Below are 15,540 nucleotides of genomic sequence, written 5' to 3'. Positions count from 1 at the left end.
AATTAAGAAAATAAAGAAAAGAGATAACGTGAGGTAAGCGTCCATCTCTCACGTTTACCCTAGTGTTTTTTCAATTTTGTTTTTTAAAAAATATTCAAGTTTGTCGGCAATATCTCGATATCTCTTCGAAGTTTGATATTTTAAGTTGCAACAATTTTAACAACGGTTGCAATAGAGTTGATTGCAACAATTACTTATAGCGTTTAAAAATGTCACAATAAATTGTTGCAAATGGACTATTATTGTACTGATTTATAATTGATGTTTCAATTGAAAATTAATAATAATAATTATTCAATACGTTTTATAATGAGATCTTTTAAAAAATATAACAAAGCGACAAAATATTTACACGACATACAACAATTTCGAAAAAAAAAAAACTCACGGGCCTACAATGGAAAATACCAAAAAATGTCCCGTGATTGATTGGCATCCAACTCGCATTTGGGAAACAAAAATTTAGATTTGACTATTTTTCCCTATATAATCATTTAGATTTGGGTCAAATTTAAACGATTTTTTTCAAAAATTTTTGGTACGCGATCGTTTATATTTGGTACACGTCGTTTAATTTAATCGTTTAAATTTGGATAGCCAAATCTCAACAATTTATTTTCAAGATTTTTTTATACACTATCATTTATATTTGGTTATTATTTTTTGTACAAGATCGTTTACATTTGTTATATTACTAAATAGAGGTATTTGTAATTAATTTGTGTCGGGAATGGCTATCATTGTATTGATTTATAATTGATATTTTAATTGGAAATTAATAATAATTATTATTTAATACATTTTATAATTCTAATAATTATTCTTTTTCTATATAGATTTGAACTATGGACTTCTTGTCCATGGGACACCCAAGTTTGGAAGGAGTGGAGAGATAGGTAAATGTAGGTTTGTCAATATCTCTACACTTTCACATGCCGCTACTATCTATCAGGCATGGGGACTAATAATAATAATAATATATAATGATTATTAGAATTATAAAACGTTAAGTTTCATAAAAATAATAAACCAGTAAAATATTTAGCCCATGTAACAAAATGAAAAGATCCACAACACCGATCATTTTCTTTAAAAAAAAATTATGGGTTTACCCTTTCTTATCATCGTCTTTCTTTTCTTCTTTCTGCGATATTTTTTATTTTTGTCGTCTTTTTATCTTCTTCTGCAATTTTTTTAAATATTTCCATTTGCCTTCTTTTCATATCTTTCTTCTGCAATTTTTTTCCTTCTCATCGTCTTTTTCTCTTCATCTGTAATTTTTTTTTTCAAATTGTTATTTGGCTCAAGATCGTGCTATTTTTTCAAACTGTTATTTAGTTTTTTAAGATCGTGAAAAAAAAATTATTGGAGTATTTGATTGCCAACGTTTTAAAAAATATTATATCGTATATGCCACTCATTAGTTGCAACAGTTTCTTTTATGGATTAAGTATATATTTATACTTTGTAATTTTATTTTTCTAGTAAAAAATTTGATATTAACAATCAATTGTTAGTAGTCATGACGATCAAGCATCGATATCAATGATCAAGACGACCACCTCCGATGTAAAGACGATCAATGGTCACCGATTGATGGTAAAGACGGTCAATGATCGTTTGTTGATGGTGAAGATTGTCAATGATCACCAACTATAGAGACGATTGGTTGGTAGTCAACTGTCATGAAAATCAGTCATCAAAAGTCATGACATTTGGTCATTGACCATCATTACTATCGTTTGTGAATAGGTACGACAATCGATCATTAATGATGATAATGGTTGGTCGTCGACAATCATGATGTTTGTCTGACAAGAGTAACATTTGATTTCCCTTTTGTGTATAAATGAAGATATGATAAGTGAGGAAGGTCTAAATGCAAGTATACACGGTGAAGAAGTGATAATTCCTAGATATTCCCAAGTGTCGAAGCTCCACAAGGAGTAGTTTGAAATTATTTTGCAAAAACCATTTTGGTGATGAGTGTGTTTCAAGGATAACCCAAACTTGTAAGGGTAGTAGTGCCTCAACATTCCTAGCAATGCAAAACAGCTAATGAGATCACATCAATCATGACTAACATAACTTGGTCAGAATGTATCTCTGTATAATAATCCTTTGGATCATTTGACTTGGCTCCCAGTGCTTAACTTCCACTTTCCATAGTTAACTAATTCATGCATTTTATTGAAAAATTCTTTATCCCTAAAGTGAGTCAACTTTTTCTATTCCTAGGTTGTAAGACGACCTATGCTGTTGTAATGAAATCATGATGTCCCTTAGCCTTCTCAGCACTTAGATTCTGCTTTGATGCATGCTAAACTAAATGTCCAATTCAATTTAGCATTTTTTAAACATAATTCTTCTTAGAGAGGTAAACAGTGTAAACATGTCGTGCAGTGTATTCAATCTACTATGTTGTACCAAAGGAAGTTTCCACTCTAGTGAACCACCAATTAAACTTAACACATGCTAGATTGTGAAAATGACCACAAATTGTTCAAACCATGATTAACAACCCGTCTATGAAAAATCAATAATCAGTTATTAGTAAGATTAAACATGAAGTACAACTTAAATAGTACATTCTGAGCCCAAAAATCTTTAAATTTTAAATTTTAATTTTTTTTAGGTGTACCAGATTTAGGGTGTGCGATGTGATTTCATGATCTATCATATAGTAGTCATTTATTAGAATATATGTTGGGTTATAAACTCAATTCATTTTTTCAATATAATATGCATTATCTAATGTATTATACGTTATAACAATATAAAATAATAATTATATAACTTTTTAGGTTAAATTACAAATTTGGTCCTCATAATTTTAAAATAATAGAATTTAGTCTTTATAGTTTACTAAAATTTAGTCATTTTGGTATGATAAATCATATAAAGTAGTCTCGCTTGTATGGACTATTTATGAAGGTTTTCAAATCATAAAGATGATATATGAGGTTTTGTCAAAACTATAGGTTAAACTCCAACTTTCTTCAAACGATAGAAACTAAATTGCAATTTAATCAATTTTGTAAACATAAATTATATTCATAAATAAATGGATTTTTTTTTTAAATATAATAAATCGACGAAAAATTTACACTATATAGAACAATTTTGAAAAAAAAAAAACCCACACATGCTCACAGTGAGTTATACCAAAAATGTCCAAGTCAACACGCAATTAATCGGCCACGCGTGTGTGTAATTTTCTTTAAACAATCATGATACGCGATTGTGTAGAAATTATACACGATTGTGTAGGTAGTATCAACATCGACCACACACGCACTTGAAAGGATCATGATACGCGATTATGCAGGTAATATACACGATCCTGTAGTTATTTTTAACGATGGAAATTTTTTTATAATCTAAACGGTTGTGTTGACCATGTTAAACGATTGTTGAATATGTAAGTGATCGTTTAGATAATGTCAAAGTGATATTTAAATGATGTTGACATTGGAAGAGAGTACTTGTAAAAAGAAAGAGAAGATGAAGAAAGAAAGAAAAAGAAGATTAAAAAAAATGAAGTGAAAAAATGTGAAATAGATGATGAATAAATATAGAAAAGAGAAGTAACCAATTGTTGAAATGTGGTTTAAATTTAATTATGTTGTCTAAAAATTCTTAAAAGAAACTCGGGAGGGTTTGTGTTGGGGGAAGGAAATTGTTATAAGGTATTCCCACCTAGTGGATCTGATAAACACTATGGGTAACAAAATCAAATAGAGAAACTTTTAATCGCTGGATGGAGCAGTGCCGTATTCCTCTTTCAAACCTCCATTGAACCATTCTCTCCTCCGCCCACCCTCTTCTTCTAAACACTATTATTATTCATTTCAGAGAGAGGAGAGAGTATCCCTCATCCATCAACATGATTGCTCGAACTCTATTCACTGCTTTCAAGACATCCATTCTTCCATCCTCTTCCTCCCAATTGCCCCCTCTTCTCCTCCTCACCTTGTCGATCTGTATGCTCTTCTCTCCTTTCTTTCATTTCCGTTTCATCATTTTTCATTTCTCTCCAACATTTTGCTATGGAATTGTAGGTCACCACCTTGGTTTTGGCGGAACACGATTCCGGTTCCATCAATGCCGCTTCCCTTAGCGCTATGCGCTTCCTTAGCGCTATAGCGGCTGCCGCTTCCTTGAGCACTCACACTTCCATTTCCCTCCTCTTGGCGGGCTCTGGGCCTTCGCTTCATCAAGCTGCTCAACATGCTGCCTCTTGCCACCCATCTATTTCTCAGGTATTATCATTTACTCTCTATCTATCGCCTTTTACATGGAGATTCGACCGCCCAACATTTTTTCTTCACATATTCTTTTTTTTTTTTTTTTTTTTTATGCATTACCTCCTAGAATTAGTCCAAATTCCAGGAATTTTATGGTGGTTGTTGCTTTGTTCTATTCTCATTCGAACATTTGAGGAGTTATAACCTTCGTCCTATGCCATCTTTTTAGAATCAAGATAGAGTAATTAGAGTGATCTGTGTTCTTCGTCGTTTCCTTATTACTGATATCGGAGGTTAAATGTTATTTAGGTGCTTGTTGCTGATTCTGATAAATTTACATACCCCTTGGCAGAACCTTGGGCTCAGTTAGTCCAATTGGTTCAACAGAAGAATGGGTTTTCTCATGTAATTGCGGCTTCAGGTTCTTTTGGGAAAAACATTCTTCCACGCGCTGCCGCTCTTTTAGATGTTTCTCCGGTTACGGATGTCGTAGCTATATCTGAATCTCGACAATTTGTGAGGTTTATCCTGTTTTTTAGACTTAAATCCTTGATTATATTGACATTTATGCAACTTTGTGAACTGTTTTAAGTACCTACAGTCTACATTAATCCTAACAAATGTGTTTCCACTAATTTAACCTTCCTTGTGTATGTAGAAAAACATAATTTTCACTGCTGATGTTGTTTATGGTGGAAACTTCATTCAGTGGAGAAATACTTAAATTCTCTAATCCTTGTTTTTCAACATTCCAATTTCCATGTTTTGTTTTGTTTTTTTTTTTTATTTTCGAACCTCAGTTTGCATTTTTTTGTATGCCAATTTCGTCTTGTGACTATGATGGAGCACTTAAATTGTCCATGTCCTAATTTTTAGTTAAGTACATTCTAAATTGATGTGCAATAGTTTTTTTCCTTACAAAAGAAGAAGGATGACTGACAATACAATTTGGAACTCATAATAGGCCCATATATGCTGGCAATGCGCTTTGTACAGTTAGATACCCAGGAGCTGACCTTGTATGTTGACCATAAGATCTACATCATTCCCAGTGCCTGCAAGATCTGTTGAGTTGGCATCAAATAAGTCCGCTATATCTCAGGTTGATCTCTCAATGCTTGGTGGAGGTAAGCCTACAGCCTACTTTTCCATCTCCAATAATTCTCCACACTCTAGAAAAAGGAAGCCATAATAACATCAAGAATTGAATGCTTCTGCTTATTTGATTAACCCAAGTTAGTTTTGATGATTGTTCCATCCTATTAAGGAACACTTTCCATAGTACTTCTCTGGATCATTTTAATTTCTGTTATATTACTTTAGTGGCCTGCCAAAGGATTAGGACATGTAATTAGGTCTAATGAGTGATACTTGGTTTAGGTCTAATGAGTGATATCAATCTTTCAGATTCTATTGGAAAATCTAGATACGTAAAGCAAACATCTCCGGAAGCAGAACGTCCTGATCTTGCAAATGCACGTGTTGTTGTCACTGGAGGACGTGGTTTGAAAACCGCTGAGAACTTCAAAATGATTGAGAAGCTTGCCGAGAAACTTGGTGCTGCAGGTTGATTCAGTTTGAATTTTTGAATTGAACTTCAAGTTGTTTTTCCTTCTGCATCGCCTTCATCATTTTTTTAATTTTTTCTCTGGTTATAAAATATTGATTGTCAAATTTCCTAAAAATATCATGGAACTTGGGGCACACGGAGCCTATTAATGAGAACAGAAAACATTAGATCTCAAAACACTTTGCATAGAGTACTGTTTTCTATTTATTCTACAGTATCAAAGTAATCAATTTTGTCAACACACAAATAATGAATATGTTGCTTTCTTCATTCTCTAATCCTATAACCTAATTTGATGTTTCTTCTCTTATTTGTTTAGTTGGTGCCACACGTGCTGCTGTTGATGCTGGATTTGTTCCCAATGACCTTCAGGTAATTGCCTTCTTGGCTTTTCCTTCCAAGTTGAGAGTATTATTACATCTGAATTTTGTAATTGTAGTTTGCCTAATCCAAATTAACCATCATGGGTTGGTCTATAATGAAAAAGGAGACAAAGTCTCAATAAATTGGCAAAATGTCATGGATTCAATCTACGGTGATCAGCTATTTGGAATTAATTTCCTATGAGTTTTTTTGACACCAAAATATTGTAGGATCATACAGGTTGTCTTGTTAGATTAGTCATAGTACGTGAGCTTGGATACTCACGGATATAGAAAAAGTTAGTGTACCTAATCCAAATTAAAAGTGAACATTGAAGTTACTAAGTTAGGCATTTCACTGGAACTTGACTGAAGGGAAGGTGAACTTTTAGATCACCCCCACACCAGAAGTTCAAAGAGAAATAAAATTAAAAAAAAAAACTAAAACAAAAAAATTGTCCAATTCCTTCTCTCTTGCCCTTTCTTTTCCTTTGTAATTCTTTTTGTGGAAAATATACTTGGTATGTGCAAATATTTTATATGGATAGTGCCATAACACATATTAACGTGGGTTGAATTTATCCATAGTTTTTTATTCTTTTATCGAGTGCAAATTTCTTCGATGATTCTAGTTAAAACTCTTGTGTATATCAGGTTGGACAAACTGGTAAAATTGTAGCACCAAAACTATATATGGCTTTTGGTGTATCAGGAGCCATTCAACATTTGCAGGAATCAGAGATTCTAAGGTTATTGTGGCTGTGAATAAAGATGCAGATGCACCAATTTTTAAGGTCAGCTCCCCCTCCCCTAAAACACACACACAGAAAAAGGAAAAAAATCACTGTTAGTTTAGGCCACAGGGCGAACTTGGATGCTTAAGGTCATGTTTGAAGTGGTAAAATCAGTCTTAGTCTTGTCGTGTTCAAATTCAACATCCTCTTATTTATTCCGAATCAGTACGACTAGATTATAAGTATTTCAAAACGTAGTGTAAGTTTATGCATTGTTAGATTTCATATAAATGTATCCGAGGTTGGTCTGACGCTGTTTTTACATTCCAATGAATTAATTGTCTCTAATATGCAGGTTGCTGACTATGGAGTCGTTGGGGATCTGTTTGAGGTTATACCCAAGTTGCTTGAAAAGCTTCCTGAAGTAAGTAACCTTATCACTAACTGTATTGTGCGGGAACGAGTTCAAAGGGCATTCCATTATCTGAGTATTTGGGTCATTTATATTAAATACAAACAAAAAGGAATGTTACTTTGAGAAAATCAAACCCCTCACCACGAAATCTTTAAATTAAGGATGTAAATATTCAAAGGAAATAAAAATATACATCTTTCCAAATATATGGATGTAGCCTCTATTGAGAATGTGTGATGTGAAAGTATAATGAACTTGGTGTATTGATCCTTTAAATTTTCGTATTCTTTTTTAGTTAGAAAAATAATCCTTGAGGCTTTGTTTGCTAATCATATATATAGACAATACCTTAAAACATCTTTTTAAAAATGTTTTCATAATCCAATTTGAGAATTAAGAAAGTTGTTTTTAAAAACTTGTTTTTGTTTGTGATGTGAAATTATGGTAAGAAAATTGGAGACAAAATAGTTATTGAACAAGTGTTTGTTTTTCAGTTTAATAAGAGTCTGTTTGATAACGTTTCTATTTATTTTTGTCTTTGTTTCTTCTCTGTTTTTCATTTTCTGTTTCTTTTGAAAATAAAAGTAAGACTGTGTAAGGATAACTTTCATATTTCCTGTTTCTTGTTTTTTGCAACAATAATATATATGTTCCACATTGAACATAAAAAGTATTTTATCAAAAGATTATGTCATCATATGAATTTTAGGACATCTAAAATAGAATAATAGACTTATATTATATCATTTATATGTTCTTCAAATTGGATCGACATTGTTATCCAACTCAAGTTATTTGTCTTGACATTGTTATCCAACTCAAGTTATTTGTCTTAAATAATGTTGAGTCGAATTCAATTTAATTGTTGAATTCAATTTAATTATGTAATTATGTAAATATCATGGTTGGAAAATATTAAAGTCATGCTAAATGTTTTAGTGGGAAAATGGTTAAATTCTACTTGGTTTTCGGTAAAGAAATTCTACTAGATATCAGATCATATATTAAAGATATTGAAACTAAAATAATACATAAACATGCATATTGCAAAAATTTAAAAATATAACAAAGAAATAAATATTTACATGCTATAAAATAATTTTGAAAACGGAAAAGTTTACCCATCCACAATAAAAAATACCAAAAAGGTCTTGTGATTAAATAATATCAAGTGACCGTAGTATATTTCTAAAACTATTATTTAGATTTGGCTATTATTTGGTTATTCTTCGTATATGATCGTTTATATTTGATCCAAGATTGTTTGGTTTAGATTTGGCTATTGTATGTACATTTAGATTTGCAATTTTTTTCAAATTTCTTTGTACATGATCGATTCAATATTTAATTTTTTTTCACTATCTTTTTGCACGACCTTCTATATTTGGAACAATTAAATAACAGTTGGAAAAAAAAACTACAGAAGAAGAAGAGGAAAAGATGATGTAAAGAAAAAAAACAAGAAGAACAAACCTAAAATATATATTAAAAAAAAACACGTAGTTGCAAATTTAGCAATTAGATTCAAAATAATTGAGTATATAACATTTAAAAAAATTGCAAACATAGCAAAATTTGTCAAATTCTATAAATGATAGAAATCTATCCTTGATAGATCATGTTGCAAATATTGGTCTATCGGGATAGTTTTGCTATATTTGCATTTTTTTTTAAAATGTTGCTATATCCTTAATGATTATTCCTAAAATAGTCAGCTATGGGATAATTGTTATGCTTTGTAGATATATATATATTTGAAGTTCATTGTATTTTCTTCTTCAAACTACAGGTTGACATGATTGTCTTGACAGATGGAAGTCGTATTCTTGGCCTTGGTGACCTTGGAGTTCAGGGAATAGGAATACCTATAGGAAAGCTGGATATGTATGTTGCTGCTGCTGGCATAAACCCTCAAAGAGTATGTTTTTCTTAGACAAGCTCAACACCCTCCCTTCATCAAATGGTTGTTTATCCAACTTGATTTCAATCAGTTGTGGCTATTGTTTTAATTGTTTATAGGATTGCCTGCATTCAGATTGTTTTATCTTCTCATGTTGGGTAACTTCCAAACAATTTTTTAAGCGAAGGGTGGATAATAGCTCGCTTGTTTAGTCTAAACTTGGGTGATTTCAAATTTTGCTCAAATTTCAAAATTTTTCAAAAGTTTTTCATTACAATAATGAGCATCATAGCTTCTTAGATCTTGCATAAAAGGCATGACTGTCAACCCTTGAGCACTAAGCTTGGGTTTGTGACGTGTGATTCTGAATTTTGACGAGTATATGTACTGAAATTTGAGAATAAGCTTATGTCCTTTTTGTGTTTGCTAACTTTCAACTAATACTCTCAGTATATTATCTTTGTGCTTATGTGATAGATTTGTTATGCACTGTAGTGATGTGGGGTGTTTCCTTATTTTCTGCATCTTAACTACCTTATTTTCTGCATCTTAACTACCTTATTTTCTGCATCTTAAATACCTTATTTTCTGCATCTTAATTGGTACTGAAATTTTGTTTATTTCAGTGAAAGAGGCACTATCGGCAATGACATGTACATGTGATTTTAAGCAAGAACCAGGAGAGTGAGAGTTTACTGTGCCGTGTTTAGAATTTGCTGATATCTTTTTCCCGTTCAAGCAAGTATTCCTGATAGTGGGGGTAACTCTCAAGTCTGTTGTCTTTTCTTCATGAAATTTGTTGACTATCTAAGAATACTAATATCATTTAATGGTGACATTTTTTTAGCAACTTTTCTTAACCCCACTTTCTGAATTTCATTAAGTTTACTCTTGTTTAATTGACAGATTCTTCCAGTAATGCTAGATATTGGTTCTAACAACGAGAAGTTACTTAATGATCCTCTTTGTAAGTGAAAGGGAAACCTTCATGTCTTTTATTCTCCATATTTTCCTTGTAATGTATTGTGCTTATATTGCTCTGTTTCTGTTGTCAATGGCGATATATCTGGGCTTTTTGTTGTTGTGGTGGTGGTGGTGAAATATTTTATTTAAGCCTCTAGTTAATATTTATGCTTACATAACATAAAATTTGTTGCTTGAGCATAATGAAGTTAGCTCATACCCTGTCCCAGTTTCTAAACTTCCGTTCAATTAGCATCACCTGAGAGTTGTAACCTTTACGAGTTTGGTTGAAATTGAAGCTTATTTGATGTGCAGGAAACGGAAAGAGCAAAGTTGACAGAGTTGGATGAAAGGACTATATATGAGGTAAGAAGGTTCTGGTATTGGAATTATCTTTACAGAACCTCCCGAATAATTGCAGTGAAGATGATTTGCTCTACACCCTAACACATTCTCTGGTATTTTAATTTTATTGCTGTACATTACATACAATCTTCATTTTTCTTGGCTCTGCTGTAAGTGGTGTTTCTTCTATTATGGATTTGTATTATACAAGACTGCCATATTAAGTCATTGAGTTATGAAAATTAGAAACATATCATTTGTAGGAGAGAACATGATCATTCTGAAGCTGAAAGAGCTCAGCAAATAAAACATTTGCATGAACTTGAAGAACACATTCATGAGAAAGAGCGGCAGCTTCTTGAGTTACAGAAGCAGGTTTGTTGCTTTCCCAAGTGCCTTTATTTTATTATTTATTTTTTGTTGAACTGTTCTTCATGATTAAGTTGAAAATAAATTTCTCCTTACCATCTTTGTTCCTTTTTACCATTCTCTTTAAGCACCATTACGTCATTGTTCTTCCTTTTTACTATCCTTTTTAAACATTGTTGCATGGTATTGTTTGATGAGGAAACTTTTAGAGATTTTTCAATTCATTTCTGTGAGAAGAGATTTTTCAATTCATTTCTTTGAGAAGGATGTAGATTAAGAAAGCACATCAGTATGTTTCTTTGAGAAGGATGTAGATTGAGAAAGCACACCAGGATGTTGGGTTGAGGGGTTTAGGGTTGATTTCTTATTTTTTTCTTCATTAAGGGTTTTCTTCATTAAGCGTGGAAGAAGAAGAGAGAAATAAGTGCAAATGAGACAGAGCGTTTTTTGAAAAAGATACAAGAAAGAGAAAGTTTAGAAAGGACTTGCCTCAATCGGTGTAAGACAAGCCTTTTAGAAGCATCTTGGAGTTGAAATCAGTGTTCATGATTTATTTTTCCCTCAGGCATAGCTCCAAATCAGTGTCCTGTTTGTGTTTGCTAAGTTTCAAATAATACTCTCAGTATTTATATCTTTGTGCTTATGTGGCAGATTTGTTATCCGCTGTAGTGATGTGGGGTGTTTCCTTATTTTCTGCATCTTAACTACTAATGTTAAATAATTTTGTAGATTCTTGATGCATTTTCAAGTTGTTACTCATATGCTAACAAGGTCATACAACTATCTTTTTTCAACACTAATTCTCAAGTAAGTCCAAACCTTTCATTTTTGTTTGTTATGTTTGGATCAAGTGGAACATAAATGATAGTAGGTTTATGACTTGTTGGGTGATCCACTCTTATTGTTTATTATGGGAAATCGAAATCCACCTTTTTGTTTCTAATTGTAACTAATCTACTTTGGTCTCTTGACCAAAAAAGAAAACACAATCTATTATTCAATAGAAATAACTCAACAAAGGCTGGCCGTGAGGTATTTTGACTTGAAGAGGCAAGATGAAGCCTCAAATAGTGAATTAAAAACATTTTAAAATTCTAAATTGGTACGATAAAGTACAATTAAACATGAGAACACACAAAAGCGGAAAGAAACCTCATAATTTTCACTTAACAAAAAATTTTAAAGGATATGTAATTTCGTCATTACTAATTCTATTATTATCATTAATAAGTTTGATTTATTCTATAAATTGTCTTCAATATCTTTAGAGCACAATTGTAAAGGAGATCCTAGTTCATATTGCCACAACTCAAAACTTAATGTTTTTTTTGAAGAATTAGGCAAATCACTATTTGTTCCGTTTTACTATCCTCTTTAAACACCATTACATCATTCTTCTTCCCTTTTACTATCCTTCTTAAACATTGTTGGATGATATTGTTTGATGAGGAAACTTTTAGAGATTTTTCAATTCATTTTTGAGAAGGATGTAGATTAAGAAAGCACATCAGGATGTTTCTTTGAGAACGATGTAGATTGAAAAAGCACATCAGGATGTTGGGTTTAGAGGTTTATGGGTTTAGGGGTTTAGGATGTAGATTGAGAAAGCACATCCTAACACATTCTTTAGTATTTTAATTTTATTGCAGTACATTATATTTAATCTTCATTTTTCTTGGCTCTGCTGTAAATGGTGTTTCTTCTATTGTAGATTTGCATTATACAACACTGCCATATTATGTCATAAAGTTAGGAAAATTAGAAACATACCCTTTGTAGGAGAGAACTTGATCCTTCCTTTGAAGAAAATTGAGAGAATTTCCTGTGAAGAACAAGGATGAATAATCAACAAAAACGGAACGAAGAGGTTTCTCGTTTAGGGAAAATAGTGATTTCTCGTTTTTCATACTTCCAAAAAGACACAAGTATGAACTTATTATTATATAAATTGATCGAGAGGCCTTCCAATTGTTTGTTAATCTATAGTTTCTGTCTCTATTTTAATTAACTGCTACAGGGAGAAGCTTAACTACATGGTTAGAGTTATATCAAAAAAGGAAAGAAAAAAAAGAAGAAGAAAGAACATGTGATAAATTTATAGAAATGCCATGCAATAATGTTCTAATGTTTAATTTCTGTTTCTGTGTTAAATTACTGCTACTAGAAATCTAATTGTGTTTAGTTAGTTAGACTTTATGGGTTTGAATTTTTAATATCCGACTCTGCAGGCTGTGATGCTGCTATTCATGTGATTGTAAAAATAGAAAGTGTATACTCCATACCAAATTTGCATTCAATTATTACAGCTTCTGATGGGGTGATTGTTTGAATTTTTTCACAGCTTCGTTAATGTTGAATTTCATTAAAAGGTTTTCAATTTTGTTGATAGTCTGGGGCTTGGTTGCTAATTGAAGAACATTATTTCTTTTCATTTTAGGCAATGGTTGCCAGAGGTGATCTTGGTGCAGAACTTCCTATTGAAGAGGTTCCTCTTGCAGGTAGTTAAGTTTTCCAATAATAATAATATTAAAAAAACCAGCGATCTTTTGGGTACCCTAGATAACTTTTCTAATTATCTTAAATTCATGTCTTTTTAGGCCTATGCAAAATTGGGAAGTTTTGGTTTCATGTTTCGATATATATACATGTTGGGAGGAATCAATATGAAATTCAGCATTTGGGTTGTTTGCTTTTGACTAGATCGGATGAATGGTGTGGTTCAGCTTGTTTGGCTCAATGAAAAGATTATTAAGCACTTGTTTAATCAAGCTGATTTTCTGTTGTTGCTGTTTCCAATTAATTTAATAGCATGAAGCTTTCTCTTACTTTTAGCTACTTTATGCATAAAGCTAATTAAAGTATTCTTTGGGTATGCTTCATGTTTTGTTGACTATGTTGAAAAGCTACCAATTTAAAGCTTCTAAAAACTATCTATCTTGAGTTTAGACTTGTTTCATCTTTATTCATATTGATAATTCTAACATTCAGGCTTTGTGATATTAATAATTCAGACTTGTTCCAATTTCTTGTTCTATGTTTATTAGTGGTTGGTTGAATTAAAGTATAGTATTGAAGTCTTAGGGTGGTATTCAAGAGTTATGATTTAAATTAAAATTCCACTTTAGACTATATACTTCTCAGGAGATATAGTTCTTATCAATGTTTTTATCAAATCCACTGTGGCTGCTTGTGATGCTGGTCTTCCGTCACATGAGATAAAGTTGGAATGGGGCAAGGGCTTAGCTAAAAACCAAAAAGCAGAAGTTGAACTTATGGAGTTAGAACTCGAGAAAGATAGACATTTGCACGGTCAAGGTAAAACTGAGCATTCTTAGTTTTCAATTTTATTTATACTTCTAGAATACAAAGATTATTTCTCTTACCGGTGTGCCACTCTATTAGCTACATGTTGAATGGTTTAGGAAATGATACTCTCCAGTTTTATGTTTATTATCTTCTTTATCCTCTTTTAGTTAATTGCTAAATTTGCAACTATCCCGTTTAGTTAAAATCACAGTCGGTCCCTCAATAAAAATGAAAATTCCTAAAATACCTCTTTCCCCAAAATAAATTGGTTCCTCTTGTCGTTGTTCTCTTTCTGTTCTCCTCTTTTCCTTATCCCTTTCCTTTCTCCCGTCGCCTTCGTTCTCTTCTTACTCGGTGTATAGTGAATGCAATAAGTTATTTTCAAACCTCTAAGTATTTTACGTATGTAAATCATAGCCCCCTCCCTAGATTTTTGTGTAATTTGTGTTACATATTGAGGACCCAGTTCAGTTTATTAGACAAGCTTGATGCTTCATTTATTTCCTGGATTGATGGCTAATGAAAAACTTCTGGTACTCTTCTTCAATCCTCTTTAAGTTGTATCAGAGACCTTAGCTTCACACAATTTGTACATTGAGATGATGGTCTATTAATTTGTGAATTATATACATAGCATAACAAATATTATTTCTTTCAGCAGTGGGATAATTGTTATGCTTTATAGATATATATATATTTTTGAAGTTCATTGTATTTTCTTCTTCAACTACAGGTTGACATGATTGTCTTGACAGATGGAAGTCGTATTCTTGGCCTCCGTGACCTTGGAGTTTAGGGAATAGGAATACCTACAGGAAAGCTGGACATGTATGTTGTTGTTGCTGCCATAAACCCTCAAAGAGTATGTTTTCTTAGACAAGCTCAACGCCTCCCTTCATCAAATGGTTGTTTATCCAACTTGATTTTCATCAGTTGTGGCTATTGTTTTAATAGTTTATAGGATCGCCTGCCATTCAGATTGTTTTATCTTCTCATGTTGGGCTACTTCCAAGCAATGTTTTAAGTGAAGGGTGGATAATAGCTCACTTGTTTAGTCTAACCTTGGGGATTTCAAATTTTGTCCAAATTTCAAAATTTTTCAAAAGTTTTTCATTACAATAATGAGCATCATAGCTTCTTAGATCTTGCATAAAAGGCATGACTGTCAACCCTTGAGCACTAAGCTCGGGTTTGTGACGTGAGATTCTGAATTTTGATGAGTATATGTACTGAAATTTGAGAATAAGCTTATGTCCTTTTTGTGTTTGCTAAGTTTCAACTAATACTCTCAGTATTTATCTTTGTGCTTATGTGATAGATTTGTTATGC

The 15,540-nt window shown here is 32.1% G+C and overlaps 1 protein-coding gene and 1 pseudogene across 1 annotated transcript in view; both read left to right on the top strand.

Moving 5' to 3' along the window:
- Nucleotides 1-3,322: 3,322 nt before the first annotated feature.
- Nucleotides 3,323-7,554, top strand: LOC116406295 (annotated as a pseudogene).
- A 1,566-nt stretch (nt 7,555-9,120) lies between these two features.
- Nucleotides 9,121-15,540, top strand: part of LOC116406292 (NAD-dependent malic enzyme 62 kDa isoform, mitochondrial-like) — a 68,984-nt gene continuing 62,564 nt past the window's right edge. The window contains exons 1-8 of the mRNA XM_031889988.1: nt 9,121-9,246; nt 9,855-9,988; nt 10,135-10,195; nt 10,507-10,557; nt 10,800-10,911; nt 11,635-11,712; nt 13,343-13,403; nt 14,945-14,966. Coding sequence (XP_031745848.1) covers nt 10,853-10,911; nt 11,635-11,712; nt 13,343-13,403; nt 14,945-14,966 — 220 coding nt within the window. The 5' untranslated portion in view covers nt 9,121-9,246; nt 9,855-9,988; nt 10,135-10,195; nt 10,507-10,557; nt 10,800-10,852. The remainder of the gene's footprint in view (nt 9,247-9,854; nt 9,989-10,134; nt 10,196-10,506; nt 10,558-10,799; nt 10,912-11,634; nt 11,713-13,342; nt 13,404-14,944; nt 14,967-15,540) is intronic.

This window comes from Cucumis sativus, unplaced genomic scaffold (assembly GCF_000004075.3).
Source record: "Cucumis sativus cultivar 9930 unplaced genomic scaffold, Cucumber_9930_V3 scaffold84, whole genome shotgun sequence".
Taxonomy (NCBI): Eukaryota; Viridiplantae; Streptophyta; class Magnoliopsida; order Cucurbitales; family Cucurbitaceae; genus Cucumis; species Cucumis sativus.
The sequence above is the reverse complement of the archived record's forward strand: the minus strand, read 5'-3'. Positions and strand labels throughout refer to the sequence as shown.